This window comes from Phoxinus phoxinus, assembly GCF_949152265.1.
Source record: "Phoxinus phoxinus genome assembly, chromosome: 23".
Classification (NCBI taxonomy): Eukaryota; Metazoa; Chordata; class Actinopteri; order Cypriniformes; family Leuciscidae; genus Phoxinus; species Phoxinus phoxinus.
In genome coordinates, this window is record NC_136898.1 from 11,271,392 (window position 1) to 11,298,740 (window position 27,349).

Genomic DNA, 27,349 nt, shown 5'->3' on the forward strand with positions numbered 1-27,349 from the left:
AATTTATGCATTCATATTTATTACATTTCATTTGTACAGATCTGATTATGGTAGCAGGCAGACATCTCCTACAGAAAAGCACATACTGACCATTTACGACCTGGACAACAAGTTCATCGCTTACAGTGCAGCGTTTGATGATGTCATTGACGTTCTGGCAGAATGGGGGTCGTTCTATGTCCTAACAAGGGATAAAACAATGTATATGCTGCAAGAAAAAGACACACAGACCAAGCTAGAGGTTAGTACAGTGTTATTATCATTAAAGTAATCTTTTTTTTTTGTTACCTGAAGTAAAATGTTATATACACTACCGTACAAAAGTTTGGGGTGGGTACGATTTTTTTGTTATGTTAATGAAAAAAGCTGATTTTTTTTGATAAAAAATACATTAAAACGTTAATATTGTGAAATATTATTATTACAATTTAATAATATTTTAATATTAAAATATTTAAATTTTAATAAATATTTTAAAGTGTCATTTATATTTCTGTGATGGTAATGCTTAATTTTCTGCATTATTACTCAAGTCTTCAGTGTCGCATTATTCTTCAGAAATCATTCTAATATGCTGATTTGCTGCTCAAGAATAATTTATTATTATCAATGTTGAAAACGCTTATATATTTAAGAATATTTGTTCACACATTACTGGCAGCCCTTAAACACTAAATTAAAATACAAATAAAATATATTGAAATAAAAAATCAACTATAATTAAAGCTGCAAGCAGCGATGAAAGGGCCCTCGCACCCGTGCCACCGCCACCCGGTGGCTTTAGGAAGACAGAGCACGGTGGGCAATGTGCATTTAAGTAGGTAAAAATAGGAGGAGTATGTCAAATTCAGTTACAAAAATGTCCTTGATTATAAGGATAATAGCATGCGTTATCACTCAGATAAGTGTTGCTAGCATGTTTTAGCATGTTTCTAGCATGTTTAGAACTCAATAGCATATTAAATATGTCGCTAGTAATGCATCACAGTGTAAAACGTGTCACTTCCTGTCGACAGTAGGTGGCGCTATTACTTTAACTTAAAATTGTCATGTAGATGTGTTCAGGGCAGGACTCTTATCAAACGTGTGAAGTTTGGGGCAGATTGGACATTGCCTTCTTCAGTAACACCAACTTCCTGTTTCATTGCATTAGCGTGCTTTAGCACTTAGCTAAGAATTGCTAGCATGTTTTAACATGTTTCTAACATGTATATAACTCAATGGCATATTTAATATGTTGCTAGTACTGCATCACAGTGTTAAACATGTCACTTCCTGTTGCCAGTAGGTGGCGCTATTACTATAACTGAAAAGTGTCATGTAGATGTGTTCAGGACAGGACTCTTATCAAACGTGTAAAGTTTGGGAAAGATTGGACATTGCCTTCTTTAGTAACAACAACTTCCTCTTTCATTGCATTAGCATGCTTTAGCACTTAGCTAAGAATTGCTAGCATGTTTTAACAGGTTTCTAACATGTTTATAACTCAATGGCATATTTAATATGTTGCTAGTACAGCATCACAGTGTTAAACATGTCATTTCCTGTTGCCAGTAGGTGGCGCTATTACTATAACTGAATATTCTCATGTAAATGTGTTAAACATGAGAATATTCAACCGTGTGAAGTTTGGGGCAGATTAAACATCCAATGCCTGAGTTACAGCAAATTCCTATTTAATTGCATTAATAGCATGATTTAGCACCTAGCTAATGTTTGCTAGCATGTTTTAGCATGTTTCTAGTATGTTGTTAACATGTTTAACACTTGCTGGCACTTTTTTTGTATGTTATTAGGAGTCCAAAACAGTGTTAAACATGTCACTTCCTGTTGCCAGCAGGTGGCGCTATGACTGTAACTGAATTTGAGCATGGTCATGTGTTCAGGACAGAACTCTTATCAAACGTGTGAAGTTTGGGGCAGATTGGACATTCAATGCCTGAGTTACAGCAAATTCCTATTTAATTGCAGTAATAGCATGCTTTAGCACTTAGCTAATGTTTGCTAGCATGTTTTAGCATGTTTCTAGTATGTTGTTAACATGTTAAGCACTTGCTGGCAATTTTTTATATGTTATTAGGAGTCCAAAACAGTGTTAAACATGTCACATCCTGTTGCCAGCAGGTGGCGCTATGACTGTAACTGAATTTGAGCATGGTCATGTGTTCAGGACAGAACTCTTATCAAACGTGTGAAGTTTGGGGCAGATTGGACATTGTTTGCCTGAGTTACAGCAACTTCCTGTTTCATGGCGAAACATCAAAATTTGTCAGGCCGCCGAGGACACGCCCTTCGACGAAAACTCTAGATCTTCGCAATTTAACGTCGCAAAGGCCTTAAGATTACACTCACCAAATTTGAAGATGATCAGATTAAAACTGTAGGAGGAGTTCGTTAAAGTACGAGGCCTGAAAATGGCAAAAACTGCACAAAAATCAGAGAGGAAGTTCAAAATGGCTGACTTCCTGTTGTGTCTAAGGCTATGCTCCAAGAGACTTTTTTGTAGGTATTGGGTCATTACATGTATGTACCGAATTTCGTACACGTACGTGAAACGTAGCGGGAGGCGCACTCCGTTGAACCTTTATAGGTGGCGCTATCGAGCCATTTTACCCCGCCCAATTCTGAAACGCATATCAGATGTCAATTTTCGACAGTTCTGACGCGTGTGCAAATTTTCGTGAGTTTTCGTGCATGTTTAGGCCCTCAAAAATGCGATTAAATGCGGAAAATAATAATAATAATAATAATTAAAGCTGCAAGCAGCGATGAAAGGGCCCTCGCACCCGTGCCAACCGCCACCCGGTGGATTTAGGAAGACAGAGCACGGTGGGCATTGTGCATTTAAGTAGGTAAATATAGGAGTATGTCAAAGTCAGTTACAAAAATGTCCTTTATTATGGGGATAATAGCATGCGTTATCACTCAGATAAGTGTTGCTAGCATGTTTTAGCATGTTTCTAGCATGTTTAGAACTCAATGGCATATTAAATATGTCGCTAGCAATGCATCACAGTTTAAAACGTGTCACTTCCTGTCGACAGTAGGTGGCGCAATTACTTTAACTTAAAATTGTCATGTAGATGTGTTCAGGGCAGGACTCTTATCAAACGTGTGAAGTTTGGGGCAGATTTGACATTGCCTTCTTCAGTAACAACAACTTCCCGTTTCATTGCATTAGCGTGCTTTAGCACTTAGCTAAGAATTGCTAGCATGTTTTAACATGTTTCTAACATGTTTATTGCTCAATGGCATATTTAATATGTTGCTAGTAATGCATCGCAGTGTTAAACATGTCACTTCCTGTTGCCAGTAGGTGGCGCTATTACTATAACTGAAAAGTGTCATGTAGATGTGTTCAGGGCAGGACTCTTATCAAACGTGTGAAGTTTGGGGCAGATTGGACATTGCCTTCTTGAGTAACAACAACTTCCTCTTTCATTGCATTAGCATGCTTTAGCACTTAGCTAAGAATTGCTAGCATGTTTTAACATGTTTCTAACATGTTTATTGCTCAATGGCATATTTAATATGTTGCTAGTACTGCATCACAGTGTTAACCATGTCACTTCCTGTTGCCAGTAGGTGGCGCTATTACTATAACTGAAAAGTGTCATGTAGATGTGTTCAGGGCAGGACTCTTATCAAACGTGTGAAGTTTGGGGCCGATTGGACATTGCCTTCTTGAGTAACAACAACTTCCTGTTTCATTGCATTAGCATGCTTTAGCACTTAGCTAAGAATTGCTAGCATGTTTTAACATGTTTCTAACATGTTTATAACTCAATGGTTTATTTAATATGTTGCTAGTACAACATCACAGTGTTGAACATGTCACTTCCTGTTGCCAGTAGGTGGCGCTATTACTATAACTGAAAAGTGTCATGTAAATGTGTTCAGGGCAGGACTCTTATCAAACGTGTGAAGTTTGGGGCAGATTGGACATTGCCTTCTTGAGTAACAACAACTTCCTGTTTCATTGCATTAGCATGCTTTAGCACTTAGCTAAGAATTGCTAGCATGTTTTAACATGTTTCTAACATGTTTATAACTCAATGGTTTATTTAATATGTTGCTAGTACAACATCACAGTGTTGAACATGTCACTTCCTGTTGCCAGTAGGTGGCGCTATTACTATAACTGAAAAGTGTCATGTAAATGTGTTCAGGGCAGGACTCTTATCAAACGTGTGAAGTTTGGGGCAGATTGGACATTGCCTTCTTGAGTAACAACAACTTCCTGTTTCATTGCATTAGCATGCTTTAGCACTTAGCTAAGAATTGCTAGCATGTTTTAACATGTTTCTAACATGTTTATAACTCAATGGTTTATTTAATATGTTGCTAGTACAACATCACAGTGTTGAACATGTCACTTCCTGTTGCCAGTAGGTGGCGCTATTACTATAACTGAAAAGTGTCATGTAAATGTGTTCAGGGCAGGACTCTTATCAAACGTGTGAAGTTTGGGGCAGATTGGACATTGCCTTCTTGAGTAACAACAACTTCCTGTTTCATTGCATTAGCATGCTTTAGCACTTAGCTAAGAATTGCTAGCATGTTTTAACATGTTTCTAACATGTTTATAACTCAATGGTTTATTTAATATGTTGCTAGTACAACATCACAGTGTTGAACATGTCACTTCCTGTTGCCAGTAGGTGGCGCTATTACTATAACTGAAAAGTGTCATGTAAATGTGTTCAGGGCAGGACTCTTATCAAACGTGTGAAGTTTGGGGCCGATTGGACATTGCCTTCTTGAGTAACAACAACTTCCTGTTTCATTGCATTAGCATGCTTTAGCACTTAGCTAAGAATTGCTAGCATGTTTTAACAGGTTTCTAACATGTTTATAACTCAATGGTTTATTTAATATGTTGCTAGTACAACATCACAGTGTTGAACATGTCAATTCCTGTTGCCAGTAGGTGGCGCTATTACTATAACTGAATACTCTCATGTAAATGTGTTCAGACCAGAACTCTTATCAAACGTGTGAAATTGGGGCAAATTGAACATTCAATGCCTGAGTTACAGCAAATTCCTATTTAATTGCAGTAATAGCATGCTTTAGCACTCAGCTAATGTTTGTTAGCATGTTTTAGCATGTTTCCTGTATGTTGTTAACATGTTTAGCACTTGCTGGCAATTTTTTATGTTATTAGGAGTCCAAAATGGTGTTAAACATGTCACTTCCTGTTGCCAGCAGGTGGCGCTATTACTCTAACTGATTATTCTCATGTAAATGTGTTCAGGACAGAACTCTTATCAAACCTGTGAAGTTTGGGGCAGATTGGACATTGCCTACTTGAGTAACAACAACTTCCTGTTTCATTGCATTAGCATGCTTTAGCACTTAGCTAAGAATTGCTAGCATGTTTTAACATGTTTCTAACATGTTTATAACTCAATGGTTTATTTAATATGTTGCTAGTACAGCATGACAGTGTTAAACATGTCACTTCCTGTTGCCAATAGGTGGCGCTATTACTATAACTGAATATTCTCATGTAAATGTGTTCAGACCAGAACTCTTATCAAACGTGTGAAGTTTGGGGCAGATTGGGCATTCAATGCCTGAGTTACAGCAAATTCCTATTTAATTGCAGTAATAGCATGCTTTAGCACTTAGCTAATGTTTGCTAGCATGTTTTAGCATGTTTCTAGTATGTTGTTAACATGTTTAGCACTTGCTGGCAATTTTTTATATGTTATTAGGAGTCCAAAACAGTGTTAAACATGTCACTTCCTGTTGCCAGCAGGTGGCGCTATGACTGTAACTGAATTTGAGCATGGTCATGTGTTCAGGACAGAACGCTTATCAAACGTGTGAAGTTTGGGGCAGATTGGACATTGTTTGCCTGAGTTACAGCAACTTCCTGTTTCATGGCGAAACATCAAAATTTGTCAGGCCGCCGAGGACACGCCCTTCGACGAAAACTCTAGATCTTCGCAATTTAACGTCGCAAAGGCCTTAAGATTACACTCACCAAATTTGAAGATGATCAGATTAAAACTGTAGGAGGAGTTCGTTAAAGTACGAGGCCTGAAAATGGCAAAAACTGCACAAAAATCAGAGAGGAAGTTCAAAATGGCTGACTTCCTGTTGTGTTTAAGGCTATGCTCCAATAGACTTTTTTGTAGGTATTGGGTCATTACATGTATGTACCGAATTTCGTACACGTACGTGAAACGTAGCGGGAGGCGCACTCCGTTGAACCTTTATAGGTGGCGCTATCGAGCCATTTTACCCCGCCCAATTCTGAAACGCATATCAGATGTCAATTTTCGCCAGTTCTGACGCGTGTGCAAATTTTCGTGAGTTTTCGTGCATGTTTAGGCCCTCAAAAATGCGATTAAATGCGGAGAAGAAGAAGAATAATAATAATTAAAGCTGCAAGCAGCGATGAAAGGGCCCTCGCACCCGTGCCACCGCCACCCGGTGGATTTAGGAAGACCGAGCACGGTGGGCATTGTGCATTTAAGTAGGTAAATATAGGAGTATGTCAAAGTCAGTTACAAAAATGTCCTTTATTATGGGGATAATAGCATGCGTTATCACTCAGATAAGTGTTGCTAGCATGTTTTAGCATGTTTAGAACTCAATGGCATATTAAATATGTCGCTAGCAATGCATCACAGTTTAAAACGTGTCACTTCCTGTCGACAGTAGGTGGCGCTATTACTTTAACTTAACATTTGTCATGTAGATGTGTTCAGGGCAGGACTCTTATCAAACGTGTGAAGTTTGGGGCAGATTGGACATTGCCTTCTTCAGTAACAACAACTTCCCGTTTCATTGCATTAGCATGCTTTAGCACTTAGCTAAGAATTGCTAGCATGTTTTAACATGTTTCTAACATGTATATAACTCAATGGCATATTTAATATGTTGCTAGTACTGCATCACAGTGATAAACATGTCACTTCCTGTTGACAGTAGGTGGCGCTATTACTATAACTTAAAATTGTCATGTAGATGTGTTCAGGGCAGGACTCTTATCAAACGTGTAAAGTTTGGGAAAGATTGGACATTGCCTACTTGAGTAACAACAACTTCCTGTTTCATTGCATTAGCATGCTTTAGCACTTAGCTAAGAATTGCTAGCATGTTTTAACAGGTTTCTAACATGTTTATAACTCAATGGCATATTTAATATGTTGCTAGTACAGCATCACAGTGTTAAACATGTCACTTCCTGTTGCCAGTAGGTGGCGCTATTACTATAACTGAATATTCTCATGTAAATGTGTTCAGGACAGAACGCTTATCAAATGTGTGAAGTTTGGGGCAGATTGAACATCCAATGCCTGAGTTACAGCAAATTCCTATTTAATTGCAGTAATAGCATGCTTTAGCACTTAGCTAATGTTTGCTAGCATGTTTTAGCATGTTTCTAGTATGTTGTTAACATGTTTAGCACTTGCTGGCAATTTTTTATATGTTATAATGAGTCCAAAACAGTGTTAAACATGTCACTTCCTGTTGCCAGCAGGTGGCGCTATGACTGTAACTGAATTTGAGCATGGTCATGTGTTCAGGACAGAACGCTTATCAAACGTGTGAAGTTTGGGGCAGATTGGACATTGTTTGCCTGAGTTACAGCAACTTCCTGTTTCATGGCGAAACATCAAAATTTGTCAGGCCGCCGAGGACACGCCCTTCGACGAAAACTCAAGATCTTCGCAATTTAACGTCGCAAAGGCCTTAAGATTACACTCACCAAATTTGAAGATGATCAGATTAAAACTGTAGGAGGAGTTCGTTAAAGTACGAGGCCTGAAAATGGCAAAAACTGCACAAAAATCAGAGAGGAAGTTCAAAATGGCTGACTTCCTGTTGTGTTTAAGGCTATGCTTCAAGAGACTTTTTTGTAGGTATTGGGTCATTACATGTATGTACCGAATTTCGTACACATACGTGAAACGTAGCGGGAGGCGCACTCCGTTGAACATTTATAGGTGGCGCTATCGAGCCATTTTGCCCCGCCAGATTCTGAAACGCATATCAGATGTCAATTTTCGCCGGTTCTGACGCGTGTGCAAATTTTCGTGAGTTTTCGTGCATGTTTAGGCCCTCAAAAATGCGATTAAATGCGGAGAAGAATAATAATAATAATAATAATAATAATAATAATAAACAGAGCAATTCCAAGAGGGTCCTCACACCATCGGTGCTCGGGCCCTAATTAAAGCTGCAAGCAGCGATGAAAGGGCCCTCGCACCCGTGCCAACCGCCACCCGGTGGATTTAGGAAGACAGAGCACGGTGGGCATTGTGCATTTAAGTAGGTAAATATAGGAGTATGTCAAAGTCAGTTACAAAAATGTCCTTTATTATGGGGATAATAGCATGCGTTATCACTCAGATAAGTGTTGCTAGCATGTTTTAGCATGTTTCTAGCATGTTTAGAACTCAATGGCATATTAAATATGTCGCTAGCAATGCATCACAGTTTAAAACGTGTCACTTCCTGTCGACAGTAGGTGGCGCAATTACTTTAACTTAAAATTGTCATGTAGATGTGTTCAGGGCAGGACTCTTATCAAACGTGTGAAGTTTGGGGCAGATTTGACATTGCCTTCTTCAGTAACAACAACTTCCCGTTTCATTGCATTAGCGTGCTTTAGCACTTAGCTAAGAATTGCTAGCATGTTTTAACATGTTTCTAACATGTATATAACTCAATGGCATATTAAATATGTCGCTAGCAATGCATCACAGTTTAAAACGTGTCACTTCCTGTCGACAGTAGGTGGCGCAATTACTTTAACTTAAAATTGTCATGTAGATGTGTTCAGGGCAGGACTCTTATCAAACGTGTGAAGTTTGGGGCAGATTTGACATTGCCTTCTTCAGTAACAACAACTTCCCGTTTCATTGCATTAGCGTGCTTTAGCACTTAGCTAAGAATTGCTAGCATGTTTTAACATGTTTCTAACATGTATATAACTCAATGGCATATTTAATATGTTGCTAGTAATGCATCGCAGTGTTAAACATGTCACTTCCTGTTGCCAGTAGGTGGCGCTATTACTATAACTGAAAAGTGTCATGTAGATGTGTTCAGGGCAGGACTCTTATCAAACGTGTGAAGTTTGGGGCAGATTGGACATTGCCTTCTTGAGTAACAACAACTTCCTCTTTCATTGCATTAGCATGCTTTAGCACTTAGCTAAGAATTGCTAGCATGTTTTAACATGTTTCTAACATGTTTATTGCTCAATGGCATATTTAATATGTTGCTAGTACTGCATCACAGTGTTAACCATGTCACTTCCTGTTGCCAGTAGGTGGCGCTATTACTATAACTGAAAAGTGTCATGTAGATGTGTTCAGGGCAGGACTCTTATCAAACGTGTGAAGTTTGGGGCCGATTGGACATTGCCTTCTTGAGTAACAACAACTTCCTGTTTCATTGCATTAGCATGCTTTAGCACTTAGCTAAGAATTGCTAGCATGTTTTAACATGTTTCTAACATGTTTATAACTCAATGGTTTATTTAATATGTTGCTAGTACAACATCACAGTGTTGAACATGTCACTTCCTGTTGCCAGTAGGTGGCGCTATTACTATAACTGAAAAGTGTCATGTAAATGTGTTCAGGGCAGGACTCTTATCAAACGTGTGAAGTTTGGGGCAGATTGGACATTGCCTTCTTGAGTAACAACAACTTCCTGTTTCATTGCATTAGCATGCTTTAGCACTTAGCTAAGAATTGCTAGCATGTTTTAACATGTTTCTAACATGTTTATAACTCAATGGTTTATTTAATATGTTGCTAGTACAACATCACAGTGTTGAACATGTCACTTCCTGTTGCCAGTAGGTGGCGCTATTACTATAACTGAATACTCTCATGTAAATGTGTTCAGACCAGAACTCTTATCAAACGTGTGAAATTGGGGCAAATTGAACATTCAATGCCTGAGTTACAGCAAATTCCTATTTAATTGCAGTAATAGCATGCTTTAGCACTCAGCTAATGTTTGTTAGCATGTTTTAGCATGTTTCCTGTATGTTGTTAACATGTTTAGCACTTGCTGGCAATTTTTTATGTTATTAGGAGTCCAAAATGGTGTTAAACATGTCACTTCCTGTTGCCAGCAGGTGGCGCTATTACTCTAACTGATTATTCTCATGTAAATGTGTTCAGGACAGAACTCTTATCAAACCTGTGAAGTTTGGGGCAGATTGGACATTGCCTACTTGAGTAACAACAACTTCCTGTTTCATTGCATTAGCATGCTTTAGCACTTAGCTAAGAATTGCTAGCATGTTTTAACATGTTTATAACATGTTTATAACTCAATGGTTTATTTAATATGTTGCTAGTACAGCATGACAGTGTTAAACATGTCACTTCCTGTTGCCAATAGGTGGCGCTATTACTATAACTGAATATTCTCATGTAAATGTGTTCAGACCAGAACTCTTATCAAACGTGTGAAGTTTGGGGCAGATTGGGCATTCAATGCCTGAGTTACAGCAAATTCCTATTTAATTGCAGTAATAGCATGCTTTAGCACTTAGCTAATGTTTGCTAGCATGTTTTAGCATGTTTCTAGTATGGTGTTAACATGTTTAGCACTTGCTGGCAATTTTGTATATGTTAATTAGGAGTCCAAAACAGTGTTAAACATGTCACTTCCTGTTGCCAGCAGGTGGCGCTATGACTGTAACTGAATTTGAGCATGGTCATGTGTTCAGGACAGAACTCTTATCAAACGTGTGAAGTTTGGGGCAGATTGGACATTGTTTGCCTTAGTTACAGCAACTTCCTGTTTCATGGCGAAACATCAAAATTTGTCAGGCCGCCGAGGACACGCCCTTCGACGAAAACTCTAGATCTTCGCAATTTAACGTCGCAAAGGCCTTAAGATTACACTCACCAAATTTGAAGATGATCAGATTAAAACTGTAGGAGGAGTTCGTTAAAGTACGAGGCCTGAAAATGCCAAAAACTGCACAAAAATCAGAGAGGAAGTTCAAAATGGCTGACTTCCTGTTGTGTTTAAGGCTATGCTCCAAGAGACTTTTTTGTAGGTATTGGGTCATTACATGTATGTACCGAATTTCGTACACGTACGTGAAACGTAGCGGGAGGCGCACTCCGTTGAACCTTTATAGGTGGCGCTATCGAGCCATTTTACCCCGCCCAATTCTGAAACGCATATCAGATGTCAATTTTCGCCAGTTCTGACGCGTGTGCAAATTTTCGTGAGTTTTCGTGCATGTTTAGGCCCTCAAAAATGCGATCAAATGCGGAAAATAATAATAATAATAATAATAATTAAAGCTGCAAGCAGCGATGAAAGGGCCCTCGCACCCGTGCCACCGCCACCCGGTGGCTTTAGTAAGACAGAGCACGGTGGGCAATGTGCATTTAAGTAGGTAAAAATAGGAGGAGTATGTCAAAGTCAGTTACAAAAAATGTCCTTTTATTATGGGGATAATAGCATGCGTTATAACTCAGATAAGTGTTGCTAGCATGTTTTAGCATGTTTAGAATTCAATGGCATATTAAATATGTCGCTAGTAATGCATCACAGTGTAAAACGTGTCACTTCCTGTCGACAGTAGGTGGCGCTATTACTTTAACTTAAAATTGTCATGTAGATGTGTTCAGGGCAGGACTCTTATCAAACGTGTGAAGTTTGGGGCAGATTTGACATTGCCTTCTTCAGTAACAACAACTTCCCGTTTCATTGCATTAGCGTGCTTTAGCACTTAGCTAAGAATTGCTAGCATGTTTTAACATGTTTCTAACATGTATATAACTCAATGGCATATTTAATATGTTGCTAGTAATGCATCGCAGTGTTAAACATGTCACTTCCTGTTGCCAGTAGGTGGCGCTATTACTATAACTGAAAAGTGTCATGTAGATGTGTTCAGGACAGGACTCTTATCAAACGTGTGAAGTTTGGGGCAGATTGGACATTGCCTTCTTTAGTAACAACAACTTCCTCTTTCATTGCATTAGCATGCATTAGCACTTAGCTAAGAATTGCTAGCATGTTTTAACATGTTTCTAACATGTATATAACTCAATGGCATATTTAATATGTTGCTAGTACAGCATCACAGTGTTAACCATGTCACTTCCTGTTGCCAGTAGGTGGCGCTATTACTATAACTGAAAAGTGTCATGTAGATGTGTTCAGGGCAGGACTCTTATCAAACGTGTGAAGTTTGGGGCAGATTGGACATTGCCTTCTTTAGTAACAACAACTTCCTCTTTCATTGCATTAGCGTGCTTTAGCACTTAGCTAAGAATTGCTAGCATGTTTTAACATGTTTCTAACATGTATATAACTCAATGGCATATTTAATATGTTGCTAGTAATGCATTGCAGTGTTAAACATGTCACTTCCTGTTGCCAGTAGGTGGCGCTATTCTATAACTGAAAAGTGTCATGTAGATGTGTTCAGGGCAGGACTCTTATCAAACGTGTGAAGTTTGGGGCAGATTGGACATTGCCTTCTTGAGTAACAACAACTTCCCGTTTCATTGCATTAGCGTGCTTTAGCACTTAGCTAAGAATTGCTAGCATGTTTTAACATGTTTCTAACATGTATATAACTCAATGGCATATTTAATATGTTTTTAGTAATGCATTGCAGTGTTAAACATGTCACTTCCAGTTGCCAATAGGTGGCGCTATTACTATAACTAAATATTCTCATGTAAATGTGTTCAGACCAGAACTCTTATCAAACGTGTGAAGTTTGGGGCAGATTGGGCATTCAATGCCTGAGTTACAGCAAATTCCTATTTAATTGCAATAATAGCATGCTTTAGCACTTAGCTAATGTTTGCTAGCATGTTTTAGCATGTTTCTAGTATGTTGTTAACATGTTTAGCACTTGCTGGCAATTTTGTATATGTTATTAGGAGTCCAAAACAGTGTTAAACATGTCACTTCCTGTTGCCAGCAGGTGGCGCTATGACTGTAACTGAATATTCTCATGTAAATGTGTTCAGGGCAGAACTCTTATCAAACGTGTGAAGTTTGGGGCAGATTGGGCATTCAATGCCTGAGTTACAGCAACTTCCTGTTTAATTGCAGTAATAGCATGCTTTAGCACTTAGCTAATGTTTGCTAGCATGTTTTAGCATGTTTCTAGTATGTTGTTAACAAGTTTAGCACTTGCTGGCAATCTTTTATAAATTATTAGGAGTCCAAAACAGTGTTAAACATGTCACTTCCTGTTGCCAGCAGGTGGCGCTATGACTGTAACTGAATTTGAGCATGGTCATGTGTTCAGGACAGAACGCTTATCAAACGTGTGAAGTTTGGGGCAGATTGGACATTCAATGCCTGAGTTACAGCAACTTCCTGTTTCATGGCGAAACATCAAAATTTGTCAGGCCGCCGAGGACACGCCCTTCGACGAAAACTCAAGATCTTCGCAATTTAACGTCGCAAAAGCCTTAAGATTACACTCACCAAATTTGAAGATGATCAGATTAAAACTGTAGGAGGAGTTCGTTAAAGTACGAGGCCTGAAAATGGCAAAAACTGCACAAAAATCAGAGAGGAAGTTCAAAATGGCTGACTTCCTGTTGTGTTTAAGGCTATGCTCCAAGAGACTTTTTTGTAGGTATTGGGTCATTACATGTATGTACCGAATTTCGTACACGTACGTGAAACGTAGCAGGAGGCGCACTCCGTTGAACATTTATAGGTGGCGCTATCGAGCCATTTTGCCCCGCCCAATTCTGAAACGCATATCAGATGTCAATTTTCGCCGGTTCTGACGCGTGTGCAAATTTTCGTGAGTTTTCGTGCATGTTTAGGCCCTCAAAAATGCGATTAAATGCGGAGAAGAATAATAATAATAATAATAATAATAATAATAATAAACAGAGCAATTCCAAGAGGGTCCTCACACCATCGGTGCTCGGGCCCTAATAATTAAAGCTGCAAGCAGCGATGAAAGGGCCCTCGCACCCGTGCCACCGCCACCCGGTGGCTTTAGTAAGACAGAGCACGGTGGGCAATGTGCATTTAAGTAGGTAAAAATAGGAGGAGTATGTCAAAGTCAGTTACAAAAAATGTCCTTTTATTATGGGGATAATAGCATGCGTTATAACTCAGATAAGTGTTGCTAGCATGTTTTAGCATGTTTAGAATTCAATGGCATATTAAATATGTCGCTAGTAATGCATCACAGTGTAAAACGTGTCACTTCCTGTCGACAGTAGGTGGCGCTATTACTTTAACTTAAAATTGTCATGTAGATGTGTTCAGGGCAGGACTCTTATCAAACGTGTGAAGTTTGGGGCAGATTTGACATTGCCTTCTTCAGTAACAACAACTTCCCGTTTCATTGCATTAGCGTGCTTTAGCACTTAGCTAAGAATTGCTAGCATGTTTTAACATGTTTCTAACATGTATATAACTCAATGGCATATTTAATATGTTGCTAGTAATGCATCGCAGTGTTAAACATGTCACTTCCTGTTGCCAGTAGGTGGCGCTATTACTATAACTGAAAAGTGTCATGTAGATGTGTTCAGGACAGGACTCTTATCAAACGTGTGAAGTTTGGGGCAGATTGGACATTGCCTTCTTTAGTAACAACAACTTCCTCTTTCATTGCATTAGCATGCATTAGCACTTAGCTAAGAATTGCTAGCATGTTTTAACATGTTTCTAACATGTATATAACTCAATGGCATATTTAATATGTTGCTAGTACAGCATCACAGTGTTAACCATGTCACTTCCTGTTGCCAGTAGGTGGCGCTATTACTATAACTGAAAAGTGTCATGTAGATGTGTTCAGGGCAGGACTCTTATCAAACGTGTGAAGTTTGGGGCAGATTGGACATTGCCTTCTTTAGTAACAACAACTTCCTCTTTCATTGCATTAGCGTGCTTTAGCACTTAGCTAAGAATTGCTAGCATGTTTTAACATGTTTCTAACATGTATATAACTCAATGGCATATTTAATATGTTGCTAGTAATGCATTGCAGTGTTAAACATGTCACTTCCTGTTGCCAGTAGGTGGCGCTATTCTATAACTGAAAAGTGTCATGTAGATGTGTTCAGGGCAGGACTCTTATCAAACGTGTGAAGTTTGGGGCAGATTGGACATTGCCTTCTTGAGTAACAACAACTTCCCGTTTCATTGCATTAGCGTGCTTTAGCACTTAGCTAAGAATTGCTAGCATGTTTTAACCCTCTAAGCGCCAAAGTCGCAAAATTGCGACAAGACGTCATACTTAATAAAACAGGCTGTAGATCCTAATATGGTGTAATATCTCGTTTGTATTCCCTACCACTAGATGGCAGACATGTAATACTTTGATTCAAGACCAAAATTACGTCATGTTCCTATTCAAAGTATTGGAGAAAACAGCAGAGCAAGTGAGCGCTCGTGTCATTGATGCGGAAGCAGTTCAGTTCAGAGCGTCTGAGTAAATTGTGAGATTTGTGAGAGAAAATCATCAAATGGCTAATAAAAACTTGTATCGTGAGGATGTGTTGCAAATGTTATTCGCCGATTCTGACTCTGAAGGGGAATATTTGCCTTTTGAAAATGACGATCGCGCTTCTCCCGGTAACGTTACATCTTTGCCGCGAAATGGTGCAGCTCGCGCTTCTCCCGGTACATCTTTGCCGCGAAATGGTGCAGCTCGCGCTTCTCCCGGTACATCTTTGCCGCGCAGTGCTGACAATGACAGTAGTCCGAGCTGTGCGCACTCGGCGCGCGCGCGCGAGGAAGATCTGGCCGCGCCCGCGCTGCTCGTAGCAGGAGCAGAGGCGGTGTGACACAGGGCAACTAAACAGGTCTTGTCTACTTGTGTTTATGTGTCATATGAATAATATATATATGTTATATACATACAGTTATATACATATATATATATATATATAATCAGAGTGCCTACTGTATGTAGTAAATGGAAAATCTCTACAGCAAAAGGCCAACCACTAACGTTACCTGCATTCGGTTTGTTTCTACCATTTATTAGTAATGATTTACACAGTTTGTTTACTACTTACTATTTACCTGAGCATTCAGTATTGTGCAATATAGCATACAGAAGGTGAGGGACATTTTGGAGGAAAGAAGTGCTGCATTTTATCATTTAAACTTGTGACTTTTCATGAAAATTCTATAATCCAAGATAGCCGCCACCATATGACGTCATAATATGCAAATTAGATGGGAAAATGTAATCCCTACATAAACTTTGGGTCATCCTTAATATTTCTCTAATTTACAGAAAGTCTCTATCTTTTATCACTTTTAAGATATAGCCTTTTCAAATTAAGATGTCAAAATCGAACGTTTTAGGAAAAAAAACTCTGGCGCCTAAAGGGTTAACATGTTTCTAACATGTATATAACTCAATGGCATATTTAATATGTTGCTAGTAATGCATTGCAGTGTTAAACATGTCACTTCCAGTTGCCAATAGGTGGCGCTATTACTATAACTAAATATTCTCATGTAAATGTGTTCAGACCAGAACTCTTATCAAACGTGTGAAGTTTGGGGCAGATTGGGCATTCAATGCCTGAGTTACAGCAAATTCCTATTTAATTGCAATAATAGCATGCTTTAGCACTTAGCTAATGTTTGCTAGCATGTTTTAGCATGTTTCTAGTATGTTGTTAACATGTTTAGCACTTGCTGGCAATTTTGTATATGTTATTAGGAGTCCAAAACAGTGTTAAACATGTCACTTCCTGTTGCCAGCAGGTGGCGCTATGACTGTAACTGAATATTCTCATGTAAATGTGTTCAGGGCAGAACTCTTATCAAACGTGTGAAGTTTGGGGCAGATTGGGCATTCAATGCCTGAGTTACAGCAACTTCCTGTTTAATTGCAGTAATAGCATGCTTTAGCACTTAGCTAATGTTTGCTAGCATGTTTTAGCATGTTTCTAGTATGTTGTTAACAAGTTTAGCACTTGCTGGCAATCTTTTATAAATTATTAGGAGTCCAAAACAGTGTTAAACATGTCACTTCCTGTTGCCAGCAGGTGGCGCTATGACTGTAACTGAATTTGAGCATGGTCATGTGTTCAGGACAGAACGCTTATCAAACGTGTGAAGTTTGGGGCAGATTGGACATTCAATGCCTGAGTTACAGCAACTTCCTGTTTCATGGCGAAACATCAAAATTTGTCAGGCCGCCGAGGACACGCCCTTCGACGAAAACTCAAGATCTTCGCAATTTAACGTCGCAAAAGCCTTAAGATTACACTCACCAAATTTGAAGATGATCAGATTAAAACTGTAGGAGGAGTTCGTTAAAGTACGAGGCCTGAAAATGGCAAAAACTGCACAAAAATCAGAGAGGAAGTTCAAAATGGCTGACTTCCTGTTGTGTTTAAGGCTATGCTCCAAGAGACTTTTTTGTAGGTATTGGGTCATTACATGTATGTACCGAATTTCGTACACGTACGTGAAACGTAGCAGGAGGCGCACTCCGTTGAACATTTATAGGTGGCGCTATCGAGCCATTTTGCCCCGCCCAATTCTGAAACGCATATCAGATGTCAATTTTCGCCGGTTCTGACGCGTGTGCAAATTTTCGTGAGTTTTCGTGCATGTTTAGGCCCTCAAAAATGCGATTAAATGCGGAGAAGAATAATAATAATAATAATAATAATAATAATAATAAACAGAGCAATTCCAAGAGGGTCCTCACACCATCGGTGCTCGGGCCCTAATAATAATAATAATAATAATAATAAACAGAGCAATTCCAATAGTGTCCTCGCACCATCGGTGCTCGGGCCCTAATTAAAGCTGCAAGCAGCGATGAAAGGGCCCTCGCACCCGTGCCACCGCCACCCGGTGGCTTTAGTAAGACAGAGCACGGTGGGCAATGTGCATTTAAGTAGGTAAAAATAGGAGGAGTATGTCAAAGTCAGTTACAAAAAATGTCCTTTTATTATGGGGATAATAGCATGCGTTATAACTCAGATAAGTGTTGCTAGCATGTTTTAGCATGTTTAGAATTCAATGGCATATTAAATATGTCGCTAGTAATGCATCACAGTGTAAAACGTGTCACTTCCTGTCGACAGTAGGTGGCGCTATTACTTTAACTTAAAATTGTCATGTAGATGTGTTCAGGGCAGGACTCTTATCAAACGTGTGAAGTTTGGGGCAGATTTGACATTGCCTTCTTCAGTAACAACAACTTCCCGTTTCATTGCATTAGCGTGCTTTAGCACTTAGCTAAGAATTGCTAGCATGTTTTAACATGTTTCTAACATGTATATAACTCAATGGCATATTTAATATGTTGCTAGTAATGCATCGCAGTGTTAAACATGTCACTTCCTGTTGCCAGTAGGTGGCGCTATTACTATAACTGAAAAGTGTCATGTAGATGTGTTCAGGACAGGACTCTTATCAAACGTGTGAAGTTTGGGGCAGATTGGACATTGCCTTCTTTAGTAACAACAACTTCCTCTTTCATTGCATTAGCATGCATTAGCACTTAGCTAAGAATTGCTAGCATGTTTTAACATGTTTCTAACATGTATATAACTCAATGGCATATTTAATATGTTGCTAGTACAGCATCACAGTGTTAACCATGTCACTTCCTGTTGCCAGTAGGTGGCGCTATTACTATAACTGAAAAGTGTCATGTAGATGTGTTCAGGGCAGGACTCTTATCAAACGTGTGAAGTTTGGGGCAGATTGGACATTGCCTTCTTTAGTAACAACAACTTCCTCTTTCATTGCATTAGCGTGCTTTAGCACTTAGCTAAGAATTGCTAGCATGTTTTAACATGTTTCTAACATGTATATAACTCAATGGCATATTTAATATGTTGCTAGTAATGCATTGCAGTGTTAAACATGTCACTTCCTGTTGCCAGTAGGTGGCGCTATTCTATAACTGAAAAGTGTCATGTAGATGTGTTCAGGGCAGGACTCTTATCAAACGTGTGAAGTTTGGGGCAGATTGGACATTGCCTTCTTGAGTAACAACAACTTCCCGTTTCATTGCATTAGCGTGCTTTAGCACTTAGCTAAGAATTGCTAGCATGTTTTAACATGTTTCTAACATGTATATAACTCAATGGCATATTTAATATGTTGCTAGTAATGCATTGCAGTGTTAAACATGTCACTTCCAGTTGCCAATAGGTGGCGCTATTACTATAACTAAATATTCTCATGTAAATGTGTTCAGACCAGAACTCTTATCAAACGTGTGAAGTTTGGGGCAGATTGGGCATTCAATGCCTGAGTTACAGCAAATTCCTATTTAATTGCAATAATAGCATGCTTTAGCACTTAGCTAATGTTTGCTAGCATGTTTTAGCATGTTTCTAGTATGTTGTTAACATGTTTAGCACTTGCTGGCAATTTTGTATATGTTATTAGGAGTCCAAAACAGTGTTAAACATGTCACTTCCTGTTGCCAGCAGGTGGCGCTATGACTGTAACTGAATATTCTCATGTAAATGTGTTCAGGGCAGAACTCTTATCAAACGTGTGAAGTTTGGGGCAGATTGGGCATTCAATGCCTGAGTTACAGCAACTTCCTGTTTAATTGCAGTAATAGCATGCTTTAGCACTTAGCTAATGTTTGCTAGCATGTTTTAGCATGTTTCTAGTATGTTGTTAACAAGTTTAGCACTTGCTGGCAATCTTTTATAAATTATTAGGAGTCCAAAACAGTGTTAAACATGTCACTTCCTGTTGCCAGCAGGTGGCGCTATGACTGTAACTGAATTTGAGCATGGTCATGTGTTCAGGACAGAACGCTTATCAAACGTGTGAAGTTTGGGGCAGATTGGACATTCAATGCCTGAGTTACAGCAACTTCCTGTTTCATGGCGAAACATCAAAATTTGTCAGGCCGCCGAGGACACGCCCTTCGACGAAAACTCAAGATCTTCGCAATTTAACGTCGCAAAAGCCTTAAGATTACACTCACCAAATTTGAAGATGATCAGATTAAAACTGTAGGAGGAGTTCGTTAAAGTACGAGGCCTGAAAATGGCAAAAACTGCACAAAAATCAGAGAGGAAGTTCAAAATGGCTGACTTCCTGTTGTGTTTAAGGCTATGCTCCAAGAGACTTTTTTGTAGGTATTGGGTCATTACATGTATGTACCGAATTTCGTACACGTACGTGAAACGTAGCAGGAGGCGCACTCCGTTGAACATTTATAGGTGGCGCTATCGAGCCATTTTGCCCCGCCCAATTCTGAAACGCATATCAGATGTCAATTTTCGCCGGTTCTGACGCGTGTGCAAATTTTCGTGAGTTTTCGTGCATGTTTAGGCCCTCAAAAATGCGATTAAATGCGGAGAAGAATAATAATAATAATTAAAGCTGCAAGCAGCGATGAAAGGGCCCTCGCACCCGTGCCACCGCCACCCGGTGGCTTTAGGAAGACAGAGCACGGTGGGCAATGTGCATTTAAGTTGGTAAAAATAGGAGGAGTATGTCAAAGTCAGTTACAAAAATGTCCTTTATTATGGGGATAATAGCATGCGTTATCACTCAGATAAGTGTTGCTAGCATGTTTTAGCATGTTTCTAGCATGTTTAGAACTCAATGGCATATTAAATATGTCGTTAGTAATGCATCACAGTGTAAAACGTGTCAATTCCTGTCGACAGTAGGTGGCGCTATTACTTTAACTTAAAATTGTCATGTAGATGTGTTCAGGGCAGGACTCTTATCAAGCGTGTGCAGTTTGGGGCAGATTGGACATTGACTTATTCTGTAACACCAACTTCCTGTTTCATTGCATTAGCGTGCTTTAGCACTTAGCTAAGAATTGCTAGCATGTTTTAACATGTTTCTAACATGTTTACGTATAACTCAATGGCATGTTTAGTATGTTGTTAGTAATGCATCACAGTGTTAAACATGTCACTTCCTGTTGCCAGTAGGTGGCGCTATTACTATAACTGAAAAGTGTCATGTAGATGTGTTCAGGGCAGGACTCTTATCAAACGTGTGAAGTTTGGGGCAGATTGGACATTGCCTACTTGAGTAACAACAACTTCCTGTTGCATTGCATTAGCGTGCTTTAGCACTTAGCTAAGAATTGCTAGCATGTTTTAACATGTTTCTATCATGTTTATAACTCAATGGCATATTTAAATATGTTGCTAGTACAGCATCACAGTGTTAAACATGTCACTTCCTGTTGCCAGTAGGTGGCGCTATTACTATAACTGAATATTCTGATGTAAATGTGTTCAGGGCAGAACTCTTATCAAACGTGTGAAGTTTGGGGCAGATTGAACATCCAATGCCTGAGTTACAGCAAATTCCTATTTAATTGCAGTAATAGCATGCTTTAGCACTTAGCTAATGTTTGCTAGCATGTTTTAGCATGTTTCTAGTATGTTGTTAACATGTTTAGCACTTGCTGGCAATTTTTTATATGTTATTAGGAGTCCAAAACAGTGTTAAACATGTCACTTCCTGTTGCCAGCAGGTGGCGCTATGACTGTAACTGAATTTGAGCATGGTCATGTGTTCAGGACAGAACTCTTATCAACCGTGTGAAGTTTGGGGCAGATTGGACATTGTTTGCCTGAGTTACAGCAACTTCCTGTTTCATGGCGAAACATCAAAATTTGTCAGGCCGCCGAGGACACGCCCTTCGACGAAAACTCAAGATCTTCGCAATTTAACGTCGCAAAGGCCTTAAGATTACACTCACCAAATTTGAAGATGATCAGATTAAAACTGTAGGAGGAGTTCGTTAAAGTACGAGGCCTGAAAATGCCAAAAACTGCACAAAAATCAGAGAGGAAGTTCAAAATGGCTGACTTCCTGTTGTGTTTAAGGCTATGCTCCAAGAGACTTTTTTGTAGGTATTGGGTCATTACATGTATGTACCGAATTTCGTACACATACGTGAAACGTAGCGGGAGGCGCACTCCGTTGAACCTTTATAGGTGGCGCTATCGAGCCATTTTACCCCGCCCAATTCTGAAACGCATATCAGATGTCAATTTTCGCCAGTTCTGACGCGTGTGCAAATTTTCGTGAGTTTTCGTGCATGTTTAGGCCCTCAAAAATGCGATCAAATGCGGAAAATAATAATAATAATAATAATAATAAACAGAGCAATTCCAATAGTGTCCTCGCACCATCGGTGCTCGGGCCCTAATAATTAAAGCTGCAAGCAGCGATGAAAGGGCCCTCGCACCCGTGCCACCGCCACCCGGTGGATTTAGGAAGACAGAGCACGGTGGGCATTGTGCATTTAAGTAGGTAAAAATAGGAGGAGTATGTCAAAGTCAGTTACAAAAATGTCCTTTATTATGGGGATAATAGCATGCGTTATCACTCAGATAAGTGTTGCTAGCATGTTTCTAGCATGTTTAGAACTCAATGGCATATTAAATATGTCGCTAGCAATGCATCACAGTTTAAAACGTGTCACTTCCTGTTGACAGTAGGTGGCGCTATTACTTTAACTTAAAATTGTCATGTAGATGTGTTCAGGGCAGGACTCTTATCAAACGTGTGAAGTTTGGGGCAGATTGGACATTGCCTTCTTCAGTAACAACAACTTCCCGTTTCATTGCATTAGCGTGCTTTAGCACTTAGCTAAGAATTGCTAGCATGTTTTAACATGTTTCTAACATGTATATAACTCAATGGCATATTTAATATGTTGCTAGTAATGCATTGCAGTGTTAAACATGTCACTTCCTGTTGCCAGTAGGTGGCGCTATTCTATAACTGAAAAGTGTCATGTAGATGTGTTCAGGGCAGGACTCTTATCAAACGTGTAAAGTTTGGGGCAGATTGGACATTGCCTACTTGAGTAACAACAACTTCCTGTTTCATTGCATTAGCATGCTTTAGCACTTAGCTAAGAATTGCTAGCATGTTTTAACAGGTTTCTAACATGTTTATAACTCAATGGTTTATTTAATATGTTGCTAGTACAGCATCACAGTGTTAAACATGTCACTTCCTGTTGCCAATAGGTGGCGCTATTACTATAACTAAATATTCTCATGTAAATGTGTTCAGACCAGAACTCTTATCAAACGTGTGAAGTTTGGGGCAGATTGGGCATTCAATGCCTGAGTTAAAGCAAATTCCTATTTAATTGCAATAATAGCATGCTTTAGCACTTAGCTAATGTTTGCTAGCATGTTTTAGCATGTTTCTAGTATGTTGTTAACATGTTTAGCACTTGCTGGCAATTTTGTATATGTTATTAGGAGTCCAAAACAGTGTTAAACATGTCACTTCCTGTTGCCAGCAGGTGGCGCTATGACTGTAACTGAATTTGAGCATGGTCATGTGTTCAGGACAGAACTCTTATCAACCGTGTGAAGTTTGGGGCAGATTGGACATTCAATGCCTGAGTTACAGCAACTTCCTGTTTCATGGCGAAACATCAAAATTTGTCAGGCCGCCGAGGACACGCCCTTCGACGAAAACTCAAGATCTTCGCAATTTAACGTCGCAAAGGCCTTAAGATTACACTCACCAAATTTGAAGATGATCAGATTAAAACTGTAGGAGGAGTTCGTTAAAGTACGAGGCCTGAAAATGGCAAAAACTGCACAAAAATCAGAGAGGAAGTTCAAAATGGCTGACTTCCTGTTGTGTTTAAGGCTATGCTCCAAGAGACTTTTTTGTAGGTATTGGGTCATTACATGTATGTACCGAATTTCGTACACGTACGTGAAACGTAGCGGGAGGCGCACTCCGTTGAACATTTATAGGTGGCGCTATCGAGCCATTTTGCCCCGCCCAATTCTGAAACGCATATCAGATGTCAATTTTCGCCGGTTCTGACGCGTGTGCAAATTTTCGTGAGTTTTCGTGCATGTTTAGGCCCTCAAAAATGCGATTAAATGCGGAGAAGAATAATAATAATAATAATAATAATAATAATAATAATAATAATAAACAGAGCAATTCCAAGAGGGTCCTCACACCATCGGTGCTCGGGCCCTAATAATAATAATAATAATAAACAGAGCAATTCCAAGAGGGTCCTCACACCATCGGTGCTCGGGCCCTAATAATAATAAACAGAGCAATTCCAAGAGGGTCCTCACACCATCGGTGCTCGGGCCCTAATAATAAACAGAGCAATTCCAATAGTGTCCTCGCACCATCGGTGCTCGGGCCCTAACTATGCTAACAATTATATAGATTTACAACTAAATTGAAAACAAAAAAACGAAATGTACAATTCAAAACTATAATGTGATTATTATTGTCAATTCAATATTATTCACAATTATTATTGTCCATAATATTATCCTTTATGATAAATATTTATTTATAATAAAAGCGTATATGTGTTGTTACTTAGATGCTGTTTAAGAAGAATCTGTTTGTGATGGCCATTAATTTGGCTAAAAGTCAACACCTGGACAATGATGGTCTGTCTGAGATATTCAGACATTATGGAGACCATCTCTATACCAAAGGTGATCATGATGGAGCCATTCAACAGTACATTCGGTAGGTGTGCAGTTCAGATTTCTACTTGTACGTTTAATGTAAAACGCTAAACAAGACAGCGGTTTCTCATGGTTACGTCACAACCTTCGGTCTTTCTCAGCACCATTGGGAAGCTCGAACCCTCATACGTAATTCGTAAGTTTTTGGATGCACAGAGGATACATAACCTGACGGCGTACCTACAGGCCCTCCACAGGCAGTCCCTGGCCAACGCTGACCACACTACTCTACTGCTGAACTGTTACACCAAACTGAAGGACAGCTCCAAGCTGGAAGAGTTCATAAAGGTCTGTAGAAAAAAAATCACTTCTGTTGGAAACCTTTGCTCTGAATGTGCATTTAGGCTTTTTAAACACAGCCTTGACTACTAACAATGCTTTTTATACTCTGAATGTAGAGCAATGAAAGTGAGGTGCATTTCGATGTTGAAATCGCCATCAAGGTGTTACGTCAGGCCGGTTATCACAGTCATGCCGTGTTTCTGGCAGAGAGACACATGCACCATGAATGGTATCTGAAGATCCAGCTAGAGGATTTGAAGGTGAATACAGCTTTTTGTGGGCTATGATATGAATTGTAACTAATGCTTTTCAGTGGGTTTATGTAAGCCAATACTTTTTAATTTTGTCCACAAAAAATAGCGTTCTTGCCTGAAAAATCGTTTTTTTTTGTTACACTTTCAGAATTATCAGGAGGCTTTGCGCTACATAGGAAGGTTGCCATTTGATCAGGCGGAGAGTAATATGAAGCGTTATGGTAAAACACTAATGCACCATGTGCCTGAGAGCACCACTATCCTCTTAAAACGTCTCTGCACCGACTATCACCCCAGCAAAGACTCAACTGACCGGGACAGTCTGGATAGGCCTGTGGAAAACAAGGTAATTCATTTAGATTAGCAATAGCAAATAATCTGAGATTCTGAAGAACAATGAGTTACACCAGATGACCTTTTATCTCAAAATGTTCTTTTCACAGGCCAATCCAGAGGAGTTCATCCCAGTGTTTGCCAATAACCCAAGAGAGCTGCGAGCGTTCCTGGAACACATGATTCAGGTGGATCCGTTCTCTCCCGAGGGAGTTTATGACACTCTACTAGAGCTCAGACTACAGGACTGGGCACATGAGCAGGACCCAGGGGTAAAAACATGCTTTATACAATTGCTACACTCAACTCATGTTATATTATGTTATTATAGAAGGTATCTGCAGCTCTAAAGATTTTTGAAGAATTTGACTCATCACCCCCCAAATTTAATGTTTACTTATAAAATTAGCAAAAATATCTAATGATTTTTGTAACTAATGTATGTGCAGTACTTACAGCACCATTTTATTAATTTTAAAATATTTGACCAAGTCTATTCCACAGAATCCTGCATATTTCCCCCCAAGATTCAGCGTGGAAAATGTAAAAAAAGAAAGAAAAGGAAGCAAATATATTGGCTGATATTACAAAATTGTCACATTTATCTGCATAAATGTGGCTTGTATCGGATATTTAATTGTGCAAGCTCATTTAACTTTAATTTGTATGGTCATTGCCATTATCTAACACTCATTTACAATTTAAAAACAATAGTTTAATAACACTATTAAATGCAATCTTTAGCTATTTTTAAAATGAAATTTTCGCACTGTACATGGTAATATGATGTTTAAATTCACTTGAAACATATAAAATAACTAATTTGACTTTTGTAGTGTTTGTTTACTATTCATTTTCAATTCATTTAGATAAAATGGAATTATAATATCAGCCATAACATCAAAATATTATTTGCATTGGCCAGAATCAGTGCATCCCTAGAAAAAAGTATTCAGTTCTGATTGATTGTACACATGCTGTTGTGAAAGCATATAGGAAACTCATCTCTCTTTCTGTCTTTTGTGTGACAGAAGAAGAAGGTCCTGCAGGAGGCAGCACTGTCCCTTCTGAGGAGCGACAACACTGTGTTTGACAAGGCCCTGGTGCTCTGCCAGATGCACAACTTCAAGGAAGGAGTGCTGTATCTGTATGAAAAGGGCAAACTGTAAGCGATTTTTCTCATTTCTTATCACTTATTGTGTCTCTCTCACTTACTCAGAAAGTGCTATGAAAGTGAGCTACTTTGTGTAAACGTTCGAGACTTCCGTTTCATAAGCTGATATATATCAACTTGAAAAATAGCGAAGTGAAGTAAATGGTAAAAGTATTTACCATTTAACTTGTGCATGAAAGTTCTGCTAAAAAAACAGTGTGTTTATGATAAAGAATTAACATGTTTTGTACAGCTAAAATAACTGGAAGCAAATGACACCAAAAGCTTCGCACATTCAAGTTACAAATTGCTGTGACCGTTCTTGCGTTAAAAATACGGTGGATAGCTTTATGTGACAACAGACCAAAATTACAAACTGAACTCCTTTAATGAGAGCCAACTAGAGCTGCATGATTCTGGATGAATTGAGATTGATGATTTTTTTGTTGTTGTTTCAAATAGAGATCACGATTCTTCCACGATTCTGCACAAAACCCCACCACCAAAATAGCATGCCATTTACTAGAGATTATGACAAAATGTTAACTTCTGCAGTCTATTTAAAAATGTTAAATTCATTTGATTTTTTTTTTTTTAATTGGTTTGAATGAGTGATTCAATGACTCACCCATAAAGACTTCACTTGTTTCGATACTGGATGAATCTGCATTTTTGGACAATGTCTTGAGTTAATGATTCAATGACAAATACATTTTTTAAAGTCACTTGTCGCCACCTACAGGTATAACGGTGTAAACGAAACGATCTTTATTTGAAGCTTCAAGTTACTTTCAAAAGGTGATTTGCTCTATTTGATCGCTACCGTAGACATCAGTTCTTATATCTGAACTATAAAC

General features: G+C 39.0%; 1 protein-coding gene across 1 annotated transcript in view; it reads left to right on the forward strand.

Moving 5' to 3' along the window:
* Window positions 1-27,349, forward strand: part of vps11 (VPS11 core subunit of CORVET and HOPS complexes) — a 32,176-nt gene that overhangs the window by 2,033 nt on the left and 2,794 nt on the right. Inside the window, exons 6-12 of the mRNA XM_079600624.1 lie at window positions 40-241; window positions 24,320-24,471; window positions 24,572-24,758; window positions 24,869-25,012; window positions 25,155-25,352; window positions 25,450-25,611; window positions 26,371-26,504. Coding sequence (XP_079456750.1) covers window positions 40-241; window positions 24,320-24,471; window positions 24,572-24,758; window positions 24,869-25,012; window positions 25,155-25,352; window positions 25,450-25,611; window positions 26,371-26,504 — 1,179 coding nt within the window. The remainder of the gene's footprint in view (window positions 1-39; window positions 242-24,319; window positions 24,472-24,571; window positions 24,759-24,868; window positions 25,013-25,154; window positions 25,353-25,449; window positions 25,612-26,370; window positions 26,505-27,349) is intronic.